The sequence below is a fragment of the Benincasa hispida genome, chromosome 11, assembly GCF_009727055.1.
Source record: "Benincasa hispida cultivar B227 chromosome 11, ASM972705v1, whole genome shotgun sequence".
Taxonomy (NCBI): domain Eukaryota; kingdom Viridiplantae; phylum Streptophyta; class Magnoliopsida; order Cucurbitales; family Cucurbitaceae; genus Benincasa; species Benincasa hispida.
In genome coordinates, this window is record NC_052359.1 from 67,204,765 (window position 1) to 67,219,939 (window position 15,175).

General features: G+C 28.2%; 1 protein-coding gene across 1 annotated transcript; it reads left to right on the top strand.

The window, feature by feature from the left end:
* The first annotated feature begins 3,493 nt into the window (after positions 1–3,493).
* On the top strand, positions 3,494–12,854 carry LOC120091489 (probable homogentisate phytyltransferase 2, chloroplastic). Its single transcript, XM_039049554.1, has 10 exons — positions 3,494–3,733; positions 5,154–5,290; positions 6,955–7,101; positions 8,152–8,377; positions 8,673–8,746; positions 9,630–9,722; positions 11,197–11,314; positions 11,735–11,797; positions 12,458–12,490; positions 12,608–12,854. Exons 1-10 carry the CDS (start codon positions 3,542–3,544, stop codon positions 12,680–12,682), a joined length of 1,158 nt encoding a protein of 385 aa, XP_038905482.1. The 5' UTR covers positions 3,494–3,541; the 3' UTR covers positions 12,683–12,854.
* Positions 12,855–15,175: the final 2,321 nt, after the last annotated feature.

Below are 15,175 nucleotides of genomic sequence, written 5' to 3' on the forward strand. Positions count from 1 at the left end.
TGTGGCTTAAACCAGAACACTATTGAATGTAAGATTAGAAGTTTGAAGAAAAAACATTTGACAGTAACAGAGATGTTAAATTAATCAGGGTTCAGATGGAACGAGAAGTTTGAGTCCGTTTAGGTGGAGAGAGAGATATTCGACGTCTGGGTTCGAGTAAATTTTTTAAAATATTAAACATTGTACATTGAACCTATTTTTGGATAATTTCTAATATAGCTCCCATATACGAATGCAAAGTCATCCTAATGCGAAGACTTTGTGGAACAAGTCATTCCCCCATTATGATGAACTATCAAGTGTGTTTGGGAAGGATAGGGCAATCAGACACTATTGCGAGCCACCAATGGTGATGGCGTCAAATTTGTTCTGGGAAATGGAGGACGAGATTCGGCTAGGATCACAAGAATACCTTACCCCTAATAATGAACAAATCCAACTGCTTGAGGATGCAATGGAAGAAAACCAAGAAGAATTGTCCACGGGGAGAGCACGTGTACCATATATTTCCACGGGCAGAGTGAGCGTATCAGTGGAGACATCTAGAGGGAGTAAAAGGAAATGACCCACTTTTCAGAATGAAATGATCGAGATCATGTGATCAACAGCTGATATGCAGTCAGCGTACATGGGCAGACTCGTTGCATGGCAAGCCAAAAAATATGAGATGGAATTTAGGGGTCGGAATGAGGTAGTTCAGGCCATATTTGGTATTGAAGGGCTCACTAGGGATGATAAATGTGACCTGATTGATATTATTGGCATGGACATATAAAAAATAGACCTCTTCCTAGCTGTACCAGAAGACAAACGACTACGGTATTCTACACGCCTACTTGCTAGGAACCACTAGACTGACCACTTAATATTTCAACCCCAAAAAATATATCTTTTGTGATTTTTTTTTGAAATAGCAACATGTTTGGTCGGTTCATATTATTTTGCGATCTTCTGAAAAATGTTACTATACTACATCACATTCTTACCATCATAATCAAATGAAAAGTAATTATCCTATGTACAATTTCAATTCCAGGTACACTATCCATATTATATAAAAATAAATTGTATGATATGTGAAATAATAATGTTAAGTTAGCAAGATTCAATATATATACATACAATATACCAATTCATTAGTAATTGAGATAATTACCTTCAATATATATACATACAATATACAATATACCAATTAATTGAGCATCAATATGAAATGTATTTTGTTGGTAGGTTTTAAAGATTGAAGAGAATTAGAATTATTACCGTTTTTGAAAAGAATATATGAATATTAATCTGAACGTGGCCGATCACCAAGAGGTGTACGCCAAGGGAAAGCGGAACCTTAGTTGCATCTTTAACGCAATTGACAAACTTGTGTTGTTTTTACTATTTGCTCTTCTCTTTCTGATTCATTCATAAAGACTTGTCATTGCATACATCGAATCTTTGTACAACTTCACAGTTAGTTCTTGACCTTAGTATTGTGTATCATGTATCTTCTATCTTGTATCATATTAGTTTAGGATTTTATTTTATCAACGCAATTTTTACTTTCACCGCAATTTACATTTCTGTTCTACAAATTGAGAAAAATTTTTATTGTCCAGTTTATGTCATAAATGATTTGAGAAAATACATGTATATTTGAAAATCAATCAATAATAGCAAAGCATAAAACTAAAAAATATAAAAAAAATATATATATAACTCATCTTATTCACAAAAACCTGCATCAGATCCCCCAATTCAACTCAACTCAACTCTGCACTCAAACACAGACTTTCAAACTCAATTCAACTCAACTCTGCACAACAAACACAGACAATAATTATCAACTCAACTCAACTCTGCAAACAAACACAGACAATTTAACTCTCCAGAGAATTTAACTCTCCAGATAATAATTACCAACTCAATTAAACTCAACTCTCTACTTTTATCATGCACCAAACGCCTCCTAGGGATCAAACGTTCACAATTTAAGAATTTTATCACTCAGTTCAAAAAGAAAACAAGTGTTTAGCTAATACTATTTTGGCATACTTTTCATAATTTATTATTTTTTCCCTTTGTGATAATTGATTTTTATATTTTAGATTGGGTTCATCTTAGTCCATTTAATTTTAGTACACCTGTTTTAGTTAATATATTTTTAAATATGACCGTGTTGATCCTTTTTTTCCCCTCTAATCCATCTCATATTTTTAATTGCAATTTCAAGACAAAACGCTTGATAAATTTGTCGCATGACAACAATAACTAATTTGTAATAAAAGGATTCCGTAGACTTCTTTCAAAATCAATATAAGTTTTTTCATTAGACCAAGTAAAGAGATTAAAGTAGAAATATGATTGAAAAATTTGGTCTCTAAAGTTATAGTTTAATATTTATGATTTGATAAAATTCTCATAAATAACTTTTACAACTCTCAAAACCATAGAAACTAAATAATTTTGTCTTTCCAAATTTTTGGGACCAAATTTATAATTTAACCTAAATATTAATTAAAAAATGAAACATATTCTATTGATATAGAATTCTGTATACTTCCTTCCCTCGTCTATCTCTCGCATATTGTCAATACTTTTAAAAAATTTGTATGTATGCATTTATATTAATTTTTATAAGATTTTTTACTTAGATAAATTGAGTTAACTAGATATCACAACTTTTATTTTTATCCGTCTTATAAATTTGAAAAATCAATGATTAGTATGGGTGACACTTAACCCATGCTCCCTATTACACAAAATAAATAAATAAATAATCATTTTAAAAAATTGTCACATGATAATATTTTTATTAGACAACAGTCTTGTGTCGCATCAAGATAAATATATTTTTCAATTTAAAATATCAACCCGAATATACTTCAACTCTTTGAAGTTTAAAGCTAGGGTCGTGTTAGAGTATTAAATTTTACATGTTATATAGCATTTTATATTATGTTATTTAGTTTATGTTGATTTCATATATAAAATCCCATTGAGCATGTTTTAGTCTTTGTAGTGTTTAAGCTAATGTTTTAGTTTTATAGTATTTAAGTCCATTTTGAATATTATTTTAAAGTAGATTTAAACCATTATAGGAAACCTCCATTGCCTTTCTCTCTCTCTATTTCTCTGGAAGTCGATTTTCTTACCATATATATGTGAAATTAAAAAATTATACGAAGACTTACATGATATGTATATTATATAAATATAAAGGGTGTTTTTAAATATTTAAATTTTATAGGAAAAAAAATTTAAAAGTACACACAATTTTAGAACATTTTACTATAAAGTGTAAATATTTTTAGGATTTTTCTATTTATAAGAATTTTCTTAAATAAATATAAAGATATTGCAAAGAAATTCATGTAAGTAAAATAGAAGTTAAAATAGGAAAGCCATCTATTCCCTTTAGAAGTCAAAAGAAGAGACCAGACATTATCTCATTGATTAGACTAGAGAGAAAAAAATGTCTATAAATAGCCGTTTCACTTCTTTTGATTCTTCTTCAACTATATATAACAAGCTTTCAGAAACATATATAATAATGGCTTCGTCTTTGTTAACAATGGCGGCCACTGCCCCTGGTTCTCAGAGCTTTGATACGTCGTCGTTTGGTAAACGTAAAATACCAATTAAACCCCTCAACTTTCGACCCTCTCCGTTGCTCTCTCGAGGCTCTTTTAGTCTATTTACAAGCTCCCAAACACCTCCTTGTTATCGTTCTCCACGTCTTCGGGTCTGTTTCTTTTTTTCTCTTAATCTTCCCTTTCTAGTTTGGAGTATTTATATATAATTTTTCTTTTATTTAGTTCGAATTTATCTGAAATTGCTGTGAGGGTGTTTATGGGGAATGTTATTGATTTCTTTTGCTTTAATTTTTTAAAGAGGTCTTTTAATTTAAATCTTCAGTTTTCTTTATATGAAAAAATACAATACTATAAATTGTAAATATTTTTAAATATTTTCTATTTTTATTAAAAGGAAAATTTTTATCAATAAAAAAATCTAAAAAATATTTATATTTTATAACAAAAGTTCCAAAAGTGCTATAAATTGTAAATATTTTTATTTTTAAAAATATCTCAAAACAATAATTATAAAGTAATAGGAGAGAGAAATGTTCATATTTTAACCCTTCTCTATATATATAATATTGAAATTTTTATATATTTATTTAGGTTCGAGAAATATTCGAGGATATCATCTTACTGTTTCTTTTTCATAATCTCTCGTTTTCCATGATGGTTGGTTAAATATTTAGTTTTATTTCTTTTTTAGTATAATAGAGACACTAAGGATTCAAACCATAAATCTTTTAGTTGCTAACGCATATTGTATGTAAGTTGAGTCGAATTTGACAATTAAATATTGTGTTTTAGAAAAGGTAATAATTAAGGTATTGGTAGCTATATTTGATCCATTTATTTTTTTTTTTAAATCATATTTAGTTAATAATGAATGGTCTTCATATGATTTCCAATATAAATTATTATTATTATTATTATTTTGCTTAAATTTACTTTGGTCTAAATGCTCTTGACTTTGATCAAATTTTGGCCTTCGCATTTTCAAAATATTCATTTTGGTCTATACATTTTCAAAATATTCATTTTCTTACATTTTAAACGTTTATTCTTTTTTACCTTTGAATTTTTAAAAACTGATCATTTCGATCCTCTTAAAATGAAAATAATGAGACCAAAATGATCATTTTAAAATGTACAATAATGAAAATGAACATTTTGAAAATACAATAATCAACATAAAAGTTAAAAGTATAAGAACTAAAATGGACTAAAGTCAAAAGTATGGAAACGAAAGTAATATTTAAACCTCTCGGTTTTTTTTATTGATATTTAAAAATTGATAAAAATTTAAATACCACTTAGATACATGAATATTTCTCGCCTTTATATTCAACAAATTTGTAGACCCTTCTCCTACATTTTCAACCACCAACCCTCAATATGTATTTTTTTTTTCTTTCCCTTACTTTTTAATATATTTGGTGGACTGAAAAGTTTGAAAAAATGAATTACTTTATGAAAATTGAGAGTTGGGTCAGTTTCAATTGAGTGAATAAATTATATTTTTACAATTTGAAAGTAACATTTGAAGGGTAATAAAGTAATTTGGTTGCGTTGGAATACTATTAGGAGGTGAGCAGCCAAGCAATAGCCAAGGAATATGGCTGTGGTGAAGAAGCAAAAACACAACAAATTTGGGATTTTGGAAGGGCATTATGGACCTTTCTCAGGCCTCACACCTTCTATGGAACTCTTGTGGCTTCATGGTAATTTTGGAATTGTTTGTTTTATTATTATTTTTACAACCTTGTCTTTCTTGCAATTTATATTTTAAATAAATAACTTTATCATTTTAGAGCCTATTTAACCTGATACTATATATTTATATAAATAATAAACTAATTGTAGTTATCCACTAATATTTAGTTGACGATAAATTATTATTGATTCATTTATGAATATAATTTATGTTAAAAAATTTATAATTATTGTTTGTAATGTTATATAATTTATAATACATTACATAATACATATTATATTATTTTACAAAATAGATTTAGTTTGTAATATGATATAATGCGCTTCCAAATATTTTTATCTTTATTTAATATAATTATGCATTTTAGAATCCAAAAATTCAAAGTCTGAACACAATGAAAACATCAAAATGTCGTTTTTAGAATTTTTACCGTTTGGATCATAAAATCCAATTTTTAGAAACAAAATTCGTTGTCTGCCAAACAACTCAACTACGTGAATATGAAAACATAAAAGAAAACATGAGTTCTTTACCCTTGAATTTTAAGACTTTAAGGATTAAATATTTAATTAATAACCGTATTAATTTAGACAATATATTTTTTAAATGTAAATTTTTTTCTACATGAAATTAGCTTTAAAATCAAAGTTAAAATATTGTTTTAATTGATGTACTAGGAGTTTTATCCCATTTTACTACTTATATTTTCAAATATTCAATTTAGCCCATTTACCTAGATCGATCTTATTATTATTTTTTATTATCATTGTTAGTTTGAAATTAATTTTACTGACGTTGGTAAAATAATGATAATAATTTGTATACAGAAAAAGAAACAAGGTAAATATACTATATTTCTAAAATTATAGAAATAATGCTAATAGATATACTTTAAACAAAATTAGTAATAAATGATCAAAAGTTGGAAGACTACCATATTGATTTTGAAATTTATTAAAAGTAGGAAGATTAATTTAGATATTTCCTCTTAGAAATGGAAGATTGATATTGCTCATATCTATTTTCTTTGATCTTCTTTCTTGTCGGATTCTCTGGGGGATATCCTCCCACACGTTCGATCTTTTTTTAGCGGATTCTCTAGAGATCTTTATCATTAATGCAACTTTTGAGGAAGTGAGTCTTCCCCGCACTGGCTTGCTTAAAAAAATCGAAGATCTAGCATACTATTACTCTTACGAGCAGAATCTTAGCTTGAACCTACCTTCTTCGCTGGGTTAGATTCCCGATCCACCAACTATCTGAAATGGTGGATCAGTTAGGGCAACACCCATTTTAAGCTTTTAAGTAATACACAATTAGAATAAAATAAGACCTAAAGTATATGATGGAATTAGCATTTTAACCTATGATTAAATATTAAAATAAGTCAAAGTAAATTTAGTTCAATTGACATGTCCTTCTATTTTAAAGATGAGAGGTTCGATCCCCCACTTCCACAATAGTTGTACTAAAAAACGTATTCACCTTTTATTTTTAGAATAGTTATCGTGTTTTATAGGTAAAGAATGATAAAATAATTCTTTTATTTAAATGTGCCAGAAAAATGGAAATGGTCAAAAAAAAAAAAAAAAAAAAAAAGTAAACTTTATTTAAGGGTTTAAAAAAAAATTATTTCTATAATATGACTTGGGTAATATTATGAATACACAGTTCATTGGCGGCTAGAGTGTGGATTGAAAATCCAAATCTAATGAAGTGGTCAATTATAACAAAAGCACTTTGCGGTCTAGTGGAGTTGTTATGTGGAAATAGTTATATCGTCGGCATCAACCAGATTTATGACGTCGATATTGACAAGTATATAATCTCTCTCTATCTTCTTTGGATAAAATTCAATGATATTTATTATATGCATTGAATATGAAGGTTTTTTTAACCCAATTTAATTGTTAATTTTTAAAAAAATCTAAAAATAACGAAAATACTTGTCCCTGTCATATCTATTTATTTATATTTGATGATAAATTAAACTTTTCTTACTTAATTTTGGCTCATATTTGTACTTTCAATGCATCTACTTAGTCTCTACTGTTGATCTGTGTATTATTTTTTTTAATTATTATATATTAATATTTTCATAATAAATTTTGGAAATATATTTTCATGTTGTATTTTCATATTGAAAATTATTATTATCATTTAATCAAAATCAATAAAAATGAATTTATAGGGATGGAAATTAAGATTTATTAGCAGTGCAAGACTAGAATTTGATGTTTGAAAATGCAGAGAATAAAAACGAATAAACTCTAAAATACATGAATTAAAATGGTATTTTTTCAGTACTATTCAAATGTATATTCTAACCTCTATATATTAATTACGAGGTACATTTCTCTATGAAAAATTATACTATAATAATTTATGAATTTTTTTTTTAAAAAAAATTGTAAATATTTTCTACAAGTGATTGGAGAATGAAATCTAGACATATGGGCCCTGTGTTCCGTTTTCTTGTTATTATTATTTTTTTAATGTTGCTAAGATTTTATAAGATTTTTTTTTTTCGAAAAGGGAATTTCATTAAGATTTTATAAGAATATATATGGAGATAATTTTGTATAGATAGCTTATTTTCTTTTCTTTAGTTTCTAACTTTTTAAGGTACAAGATAGCTTTAAAAAAAAAAAAAAAAATCTTAAAAAGAATATATTTTTTTTAAAGAAAAACAACATGGACATATTTTGAAGAAAAAAAATATACATACTATATAAAATTATTTATTTATCGTGATTTCTCTTTTACTACTTACTTTTTTTAAGGCTTTATTTCACGAAAATTAAAATTTGGATAATAATAATAATAATAAATATTATTATTATTATTATTATTTTGTTACTTTTCCAGAGTGAACAAGCCATATTTGCCCATAGCGGCGGGAAATATCACAAAGAAAGAAGCCTGGTTCCTAACGACGTCGTTTTTGATGGTTGGGCTATCATTGGCCATGCTTAATTCAGGCCCATTCCTCAGTTCTTTGTATTGTTTCGCTCTATTACTTGGAACTCTTTACACTGTTCCTCCTTTTAGATTGAAGAGATTCCCCATTGCTGCTTTCATCTGCATTGCTTTGGTATGTTACCTTATTCTTTTCTTTTTAACACAACAACAAAAATTAGGTTAGATTGGGTACCTACAAAGTGTTTATAAGGCCTATTAGGGTCGGATCGATCAATATCGGAGATGACATTTACATTATTTTTGTTTCTTATTTTCACTTTGTCGCAGTTAAACTATGTTCATTAATTATTAAGTATAAATTTAAGGTGCAAGTTGGTTAGTTCGTCGAATTCTTAGAACAATGATATTTGTAACATAATTTGTTAGAGATTTCTCCTTAGTTAATAATGTTAACTACAATTTTACAGGTAAGAGGTTTTCTCGTAAACTTTGGTGTATATTATGCATCAAGATCTGTTCTTGGACTTCCATTCCAATGGAGGTAAAAATGTCATCCTTATTAGAGTATCACTTGAGGCAGCTAACTGTAACTCCATCTAATAACATAGAAAAAAAATAAATTAAAAATATTAAAAAATAACGATTTATAACATGTGACAAATTGTTATCGGACTAATGGATAATGGTAGCTCGAGATACATCAAAGTATTTTTATATTAATTGTTGGGAATTCGACCAAAGTCTCACATTGATTAGATAAGAGGAGGATCATGAGTATATAAGTGAGTATGACTATCTCCATTGGTATGAGGCCTTTTAGGGTAAAACAAAAACAAAGCTATGAGGGTTTATGCCCAAAGTGGACAATATCATATCATTGTGGAGATAGTTTGAGGGTTTTGTCCCTGTCAAGTGGTATCAGAGCCATGCTCCTGAATTAACCATGCTCGGTAGAATCATTGGTGCCGAACAAAGATGTATAGTGGAGCCTTGGAAGTAGTTAAGAATCTTTGGTGCCGAACAAAGATGTACAGTGGAGCCTTGGAAGTAGTCATGGTGTGATCCGTGGTTGAACTCTATTGGATAGGTGATATGCTCGGGTGAAAAGGAGTTAGCCTAGATATGAGTTAGATGGATGGATGACTGTTCGAGGGGAGGCTCGGTGGCTCGGTGGTCCTTTGTTCGAAGGGAGGATAGTCTCACATTGGTTAGATAATAGGAGGATCATGGGTATATAAGTGAGGGCTTTTGGGTGAAATAAAAAACAAAACATGTCCAAAGTGGACAATATCATACCATTGTGGAGATAGTTTGAAGGTCTTGTCCCTATCATGAATGATAATAATAATGCTCAAAAATCTTCATTAACTTTTGATGATAATTTACCACAAAGAGATGCCTTATAAATCTTGTATCTAATGCAGCTCACCTGTGGCCTTTATCACCACATTTGTTACACTTTTTGGTTTGGTCATTGCTCTAACAAAAGATCTTTCCGACATAGAAGGTGATCGCAAGTAAGTTTCATCTATTTTACCCGTATTTATATTATTGTTCATAATGAAATTACTATTCACAAATTCACAATTTAAAAATATATGCAACTTTTTTTTTCTTCGAGTTCAACAATATACAATATGTGAAGGATTATGGCTCCATTTGGGATTGCTGAAATATTTAACATAATTGATGACGACCGTGCTTTTAGAAAAAAAATAAAGAAAACAAAAGTAAAATAGTGCTTAGTAAATTTCAGCTCAAACTTTAAAAAGCAAGTCAGAATGTTGGGTAAATAAGTACAAGAAGATCTTATTTTAGATTTAATAACTAAAATAGAATTGTAATTAAATTTTTTTATATAATTTAAAATTTTAAATAATTGTTTATTATGATAAATTTTGTTTCTTATAGATTAATTTTTAAATATTAAGAAAAATAGTTTTAGTTTTAAAAAAACATCATGGTATACTTTTTGAAAAAAAATATGTATTTAACTCATGAAAAATAGAAAATAGATTTGATTAGGCGAGAAATAGATACTCTTCTTTTTAAAATATAACATTAAAAACTAAATATTAATTAATTTTTTTTACTTGATTTTAGGAGAATCTAAAGGCTAAAAGGATATTATTTTTAAAGTCAACTTGAAATTAACTTGTTTTTTAAAAATGATTTTAACCTATTCAATTTTCATGTGTTTTAGAAAATACTTAAGATTTTTTTTCTTAATGACTTTTTGGCGCAGCTAATGTAATTAGAAAAGAAAATGAACTAGACACTTTTAAAAATATTTATATAAAGTTCAAACATGTTTCTTTTTTCCTTTTTTGCATATCATCTAATCCAGTTATATGAATTTTCATCCTAAACTTTTCAATTAAATTTTAAACTATAACTTTAAATAAATATTGTAATTTTTACCATTTATTCAAAGTTGGCTAATTCATTCATTAATTTTATCAAGCACCCATGCAAAAAGGAAAAAAAAAAATTAATGCACAGAGTCAATCATTAAACAACCCTATCACAACTTGATCAAAGTCTAATTTTAATGCCAATATGAACGTAGCTCAACTATCATAGTATTTGTATTATCGATGTCGAGATTAGAGGTTTGATTCTCTCCCCCTACACTTTAATTACAATACATTTGAAAAAAATAATAATATAGTTTTAATATTAAGTTTGTCTATATCCTATTAATTACATACCAAATATATGTTTTATAGTCCTTAGATGTACGTGAGAATATTTCTTACAATGATTTAGGGTGTGTTTGAATTATATTTTCAAGTATTTAATTTTTTTTAAAAAATTATTTTTAAAGAAATTTGAATGTTTGACAACTACTCAAAATAATCTTTCATGTGTATTTTAATAGGTTTTTATCAAAGTTTTAAATAAAATAAGTTTTTATAAATTATAAACAAATGAATAAATCATGAGTTTAGAGTTAAAATTGATTTTTTTTCTTTATTACTTTTTTTTCAGATATAAAATAACAACTTTTGCTACAAAGCTTGGAGTAAGAAGGTTGGCGTTTCTTGGTTCAGGGATCCTTCTTCTGAACTATGTTGCTGCCATTTTGGCTGCCATTTTTATGCCTCAGGTTCATATTTTCTTTCTAGATCTTATATTATTTTCCATTTTCTAATTCTTTTTATATTTAAATTTTTAACATTATTTTCATTTTTGAATTTTCCACTTATTTTCTGTCAATATTGCATTAACTAATGTTTTGGACTAAACTCAATTTATATCATTGTATTTGTTTTCTTTGAAGTCTATTTAGAAATTATGTTTAAAAATACTTGTTAATTGCTTTAAAATTAAAAAGGTTGAATTTGAAAATTTGTTTGGCTTAACATTATTTAAAAACAGTTTTTAGAATAATAAAAGATCAACAATATTTTGCTCTGTCTAATTTTTATGTTAAAATTAAAGCTAAATATAACAATTGGATTTTTTTATAAAAAAATTATATAACTTAATTCAGAAGTGTAATATTTTTTTTAAAATTTAATTATAGGCTTTCAAGCTAAGCATATTGATACCAACTCATGCAATTATGGCAGTGAGTCTTATTTTTCAGGTCTCTCTCTCCCTCTATATTTTTATTATGCTTTTATTCAATCGATATTTATCAAATATTGACGTGATAGTTGACATGCTCGTTAAATAAAATTTAATTAGTTGGTATGATAGAATCAAATAGCGATAATATCATGAATTAATAAGCATGTTAGGTTAAAAATTCATGAAAGTTCTAAGTGGGTCTTTTATGTGGAAAACTATATTAGGCCGAGCTTTGGTTGAGCTTAGGTTCCTGGTTTCGATGGCTTTCCTGCTCTATTTTGCTAGCGATATTGGGATGTTGTTGATCCTAATACAGCTCGGAGATCTTTAATGATAAAAAGAGTATTTAAAGATGAAATTCTAGCCTTATCTTGTTGTTATTGATGTTTCATATTATGAAATAAAGGAAAATGCGTCTAGATTGCCAACAAGAACGTAATCCAACTGACATAGTGCTTGTACTATCGACCTCGAGGTCTATCAGTATCTATCAATGTCTATCATTGATAGTTTTAAAATTTTACTATATCTTGTAAATATTTTCAACAGTTTTACCATTTGAAATAATTTTTCTTAGAGAGTAAATACAACTACAATTACTGATAAAATTTATATCATAATCCTGTTTTTAACCACTAGCTAGCCTAATAAATTTGGGTGTAATTTTGTTTTTCAGACAAGAGTATTAGATCAAGAAAAATACACCAAGGTAATGTAATTTATATGTTTAATGTAACTAACTTTATTTTCTAAAAAAAGGTAATGTTTTAAATGTTTGTTATTGTTTATTTATTTATTTTTATATATTTTTTAATACATTGTGCAGGAAGCAGCTTCAAACTTTTACATGTTCTTGTGGAAGCTGTTCTATGCTGAATATTTGATCTTCCCTTTTATATAGAACCTTCCCATTATATACTTCTCAACCTTGAGAGAGGGAGAGAGATTTTGCATTTTACAGACCACTCATAGATTTTGATGTAGATAACTATGGATGGTACCATGTATTTTCTTATGAATTTGTATCGATAGAATTATTAGGGTGTTCATTGTATGATATTGACTACTCAACAGACCGTTTTGTTGATTTGATAATAGGAACAGTTACAAATATAGACATTAGATTCAAAGTATTAACAGATATAACATAATGTAAAAAAATTGTAAATATGACCAAATTTAAATAGTCTATCAGTGATAGACCATATTATTGGTAGGAATCTATCAGTGATAGACCATATTACTGGTAAGAGTCTATATTTGCAATTTTTTTTTAAATGATGTTATACACTTGGTTATTATTCATAAAAATGCTATCAATTGTAATTACTCTTGATAATATATATAGAAAAGTAAAGAGATTTTAGAGGCTTCATCGCCTGTTTCCTTATTTCTTTGATAATGGAGCTGGCAAGGATAAAACTACGATCTTTGCTAGCCATGACCTACTCAAAACTAAGAGGAGAGGGCTTATGCTAGTGTGTGATTATGATTAGGTATCAAAGGTGAGTTTAAACTTCAAAAGGAAAAATGTTGTCCATTTTTAATACTTCTTGTTTAATTTTGGGGGAGTTTGTACCATTGAGATGAGTTTCATAAATTATTTTTCGATATTCGTACAGATGACTTAAAATATTGGGTTGAAATTACGTGTGGATTTGAGTGAAATTACCAAAATGGAGCATTGTGCTTGTAGGTTGAACATCTCACTGGCTCTCTCCTTTTCAATCTCACCTCTCTCGCTGACGATACATTCGATGCTCACTCCATCTTGATCCCTCTCGTTCTCTCGCCTATGCAAGGCTCACCACACATTCGACACTTCAAATCACTCTCTCGCTTTCTAGTGTCCCACACACATATTTCGCTCCAATCCAGCTTTTGCCACCCACAACACATCTGACCACTCTTGATCCTTTATGGGCAGAGACACCTATGTGGAAAAAATAGAGAAAGGAAAATTTTGAGAGAGGAAGATGAAGAGGGCAAAAAGAAAACTAAAGGTGTTTTGCAAACGATGATAAAAGTAAGAGAGCAAAATTCTTAAGTTTCAAAAAGCGAGACATAATTTAAATTATTTAGGTCCCTTTTGGTAACCATTTCGTTTTTTGTTTTTGAAAGTTAAGTTTATTTTCTCTCATTTTCTTACGATGGTGAATTCTTAGTCAAATTCAAAAAGAAAAAAAACAAGTTTTTAAAAGTTACTTTTTCTAGTTTTCAAAATTTGACTTGATTTTAGAAATATTGATAAAAAGTAGATAATAAATTACGAAATTAGAGGAGAAATGAGTGTTTATAGGCTTAGCTTTAAAAAACTAACACTACAAGAAAAACCACATTTTTCTACGTTTGCAATTTTAAATACTTGACGTTTTTATGAAAAAATGTCAAGAAATAGGTGATTTTAAAGGAAAAAAAACATCAATAATTATTTTTAAAAAGCAGAGGTTTCTGGAAAATATTGTACTTGACGTTTTAAAAATGTCAAGTTCAATTAATGGTTTCTTGACGTTTTTAAAACGTCAAGAATATTAAAATATATAGGGCAACATTGCAATGCTATGAATTTTGATGGAAAAATGAAAAATTTGTGCGCCTCACGTAAACAGTGTTGCAACGCTATGGGTTTTGATGGAAAAATAGCGCGCCTCGCAGACAACATTGCAATGCTCTCAATAATGTTGCAACGCTATAAGACAGATTTAAAAGAAATCTTCTAGCAAAACTGCTCGTTTTTCTTTCTTCTCACAAAATTTCTGCAATTCTTCTTGATTTTTCACTTCCCTTTGATGCATCTTTTGTTGGGATAGATGTCCTAAATCTCGTAGGGTCCTATAGTTTGTAAATATTGTATGAACAAACTCTTTATGTGATTAATAATATATGATATTTTGTTCACTTTTCCTATAAAATATGTGATATTCTAGTTGCATTAACCACAAGCCAATAAACTAACATCCACGGTTATCGTTGTAACTTAAACATGTATGTGGAGACATACAGGTGGATCATGTTTAAGTGATAACCTAAATGGTCTATAGTATTGTATGAACAACCTCTTTACGTGATTAATAATATATAGGATAAGGTACCCAGCCTTATCCTGGTGACACTACGAGTATGACCCACTTTGTAGGTATTACAATTGTTGTAAAGTACTACAAATGATCTGATCTTGATCATTCATGTATTAGACATGCGAACGGGGATATTATATACAAAGGAGTTTGTATAAGACTGGATAACGAAATGTTTAGTATCATTATATAACATTGTTCATAATAGAGACTTTCATTTCACCAGGATGACCATAGATAACATGACATAAATCCTGAGTGAGTTGTGAACTTCTACCTATGAGGGCGATCTTTTGATTTATATGGGTGAGAGTCGT

Coding starts and splice junctions, on each gene's coding strand:
- LOC120091489 (XM_039049554.1), top strand. CDS start 3,542: ATGGCTTCGTCTTTGTTAACAATGGCGGCCACTGCCCCTGGTTCTCAG. Junction 8,378..8,672: donor CTTTCATCTGCATTGCTTTG/GTATGTTACCTT, acceptor ACAATTTTACAG/GTAAGAGGTTTTCTCGTAAA. Junction 8,747..9,629: donor GGACTTCCATTCCAATGGAG/GTAAAAATGTCA, acceptor TATCTAATGCAG/CTCACCTGTGGCCTTTATCA.